General features: G+C 38.8%; 1 protein-coding gene across 1 annotated transcript in view; it reads left to right on the forward strand.

Annotated features, from left to right (window-relative positions):
* LOC101845992 (protocadherin Fat 4) overlaps nt 1-1,553 on the forward strand; it is a gene marked incomplete at its 5' end in the record, with an annotated part of 7,943 nt that overhangs the window by 1,837 nt on the left and 4,553 nt on the right. Inside the window, 1 exon segment of the mRNA XM_013080163.2 lies at nt 260-313. Within this exon segment, the coding sequence (XP_012935617.2) occupies nt 260-313 (54 nt within the window).

Consider the following 1,553-nt stretch of genomic DNA (forward strand, 5'->3'; position numbering starts at 1 on the left):
GGAGTGTTCTATGGTCTGCTGGGGTAATAATATAGTGTAAAGCGCATAGAGCCTGCTGTTGAGCGGGGATATGCGCTATAAAAATGCTATCTATTATTATTATTATTTATTTATTTTTCCAAACAACAAACGGACGTTCATCTCAACATGGGCGTTATTGCTATCAATAGGGAAATGTATTTAATTTTGATTGTCGTAAGAGAGCTTAAGCTCAACCTGACTTTTTCTTGACAATAATCTGTTTTCTGCAATTTTCCAGGCTGAAGAGAAAACTGTTGAGAAGAAGCAAGAGATTTCCATGATTTTCTTCATGGTAAGTGTTATGTAGATGAACTTCTGGGTGGCAGGTGTTCAAGACCTGTTGGTTTTCCACGGTATTTTACGGTTTTCACATGACTTGCAGTTGGTCTATGAATTTATCATGATGGGGTTCAGAAGAAAGGTAGATTGAGAGAGAGAGAGAGAGAGAGAGAGAGAGAGAGAGAGAGAGAGGGGGGGTTTGACAAAGAGAGAGAAAGAGATGTGGATAGAAAGAACGAACGACAGAGAGAATGAAAGGAAGAGCAGAGGAGACACGGAAAAAGAGTTATCGAGAGCGCCTTTTTTAAGAGTAAAAGAGCAGAAAACGACGAGACGTTTGTTGCCCGTTCCTCTATAAAACCACATCATTTCAAAATGGTCAACACACAGTGGTAAAAAAAAAAAATGTATATATACAATCCCTATTGCTATCACTCTTAAAATGCGAGCAAAATGAGAACGCACATTATCACAACACTTGAATTCATTGACTCTGTAAAGAAACAGGATTTTTATAATAGTCTCAGTGCACTCTCTTTCACTTTGAAAAGAAAAAAAAAAGCTCTCATTGTTACGTTTGACAAATAACGTGAAAATATTTCTAGGCATTATACTGAAAAGAGAACACACAAAATTGTAGAGACGCGTTGGTGGAATTTCTGTTTAAGGGTTCCTTAATGTTCGTAGCGTCGTTCGAGAAAACATAGATATAGAATAGAAACGGGTGTAGCTATTGGAAGTGTGGGTACGTGTTTCTTTGTACGTTTTTCAAGCGTGTGCGCCTCTACATCGTAATGTTTAAAGAGCATTGTATCCAGATTCAGACCTCACCTGCAAAGTATTTAAAATTAATTGCCCATGATCTGTTTATGAAGCTAGTTCTCATATTTCACGCATTGGTTTCCCCCCTCCCATGGCACGAAGCTCGTGAGAAACAAAAATGAATAAGCTCGCTGTCAATTGCTGCCTACTGGGGTGTTCCGTAAACACAACTTAATCTTTGCCCAGAACACAGACACTCGTGGAAAGACCAGCCCATAACCTCACGTGTATAATATAATATCTAGATCTATAAAGTAAGCTACACGTGTAGACACATTCTCATATAATATTATCTGTGTGTGAATGTATAAGTAGGTTGGTAGATCCAACTTCGATTTTCTTTCCGGTTGTGTATGTCTGTCTGTCTGTCTGTCTGTCTGTCTGTGTGTCTGTCTGTCTGTCTGTCTGTCTGTGTGTCTGTCTGTCTGTCT

This window comes from Aplysia californica, unplaced genomic scaffold (assembly GCF_000002075.1).
Source record: "Aplysia californica isolate F4 #8 unplaced genomic scaffold, AplCal3.0 scaffold00076, whole genome shotgun sequence".
NCBI lineage: Eukaryota > Metazoa > Mollusca > Gastropoda > Aplysiida > Aplysiidae > Aplysia > Aplysia californica.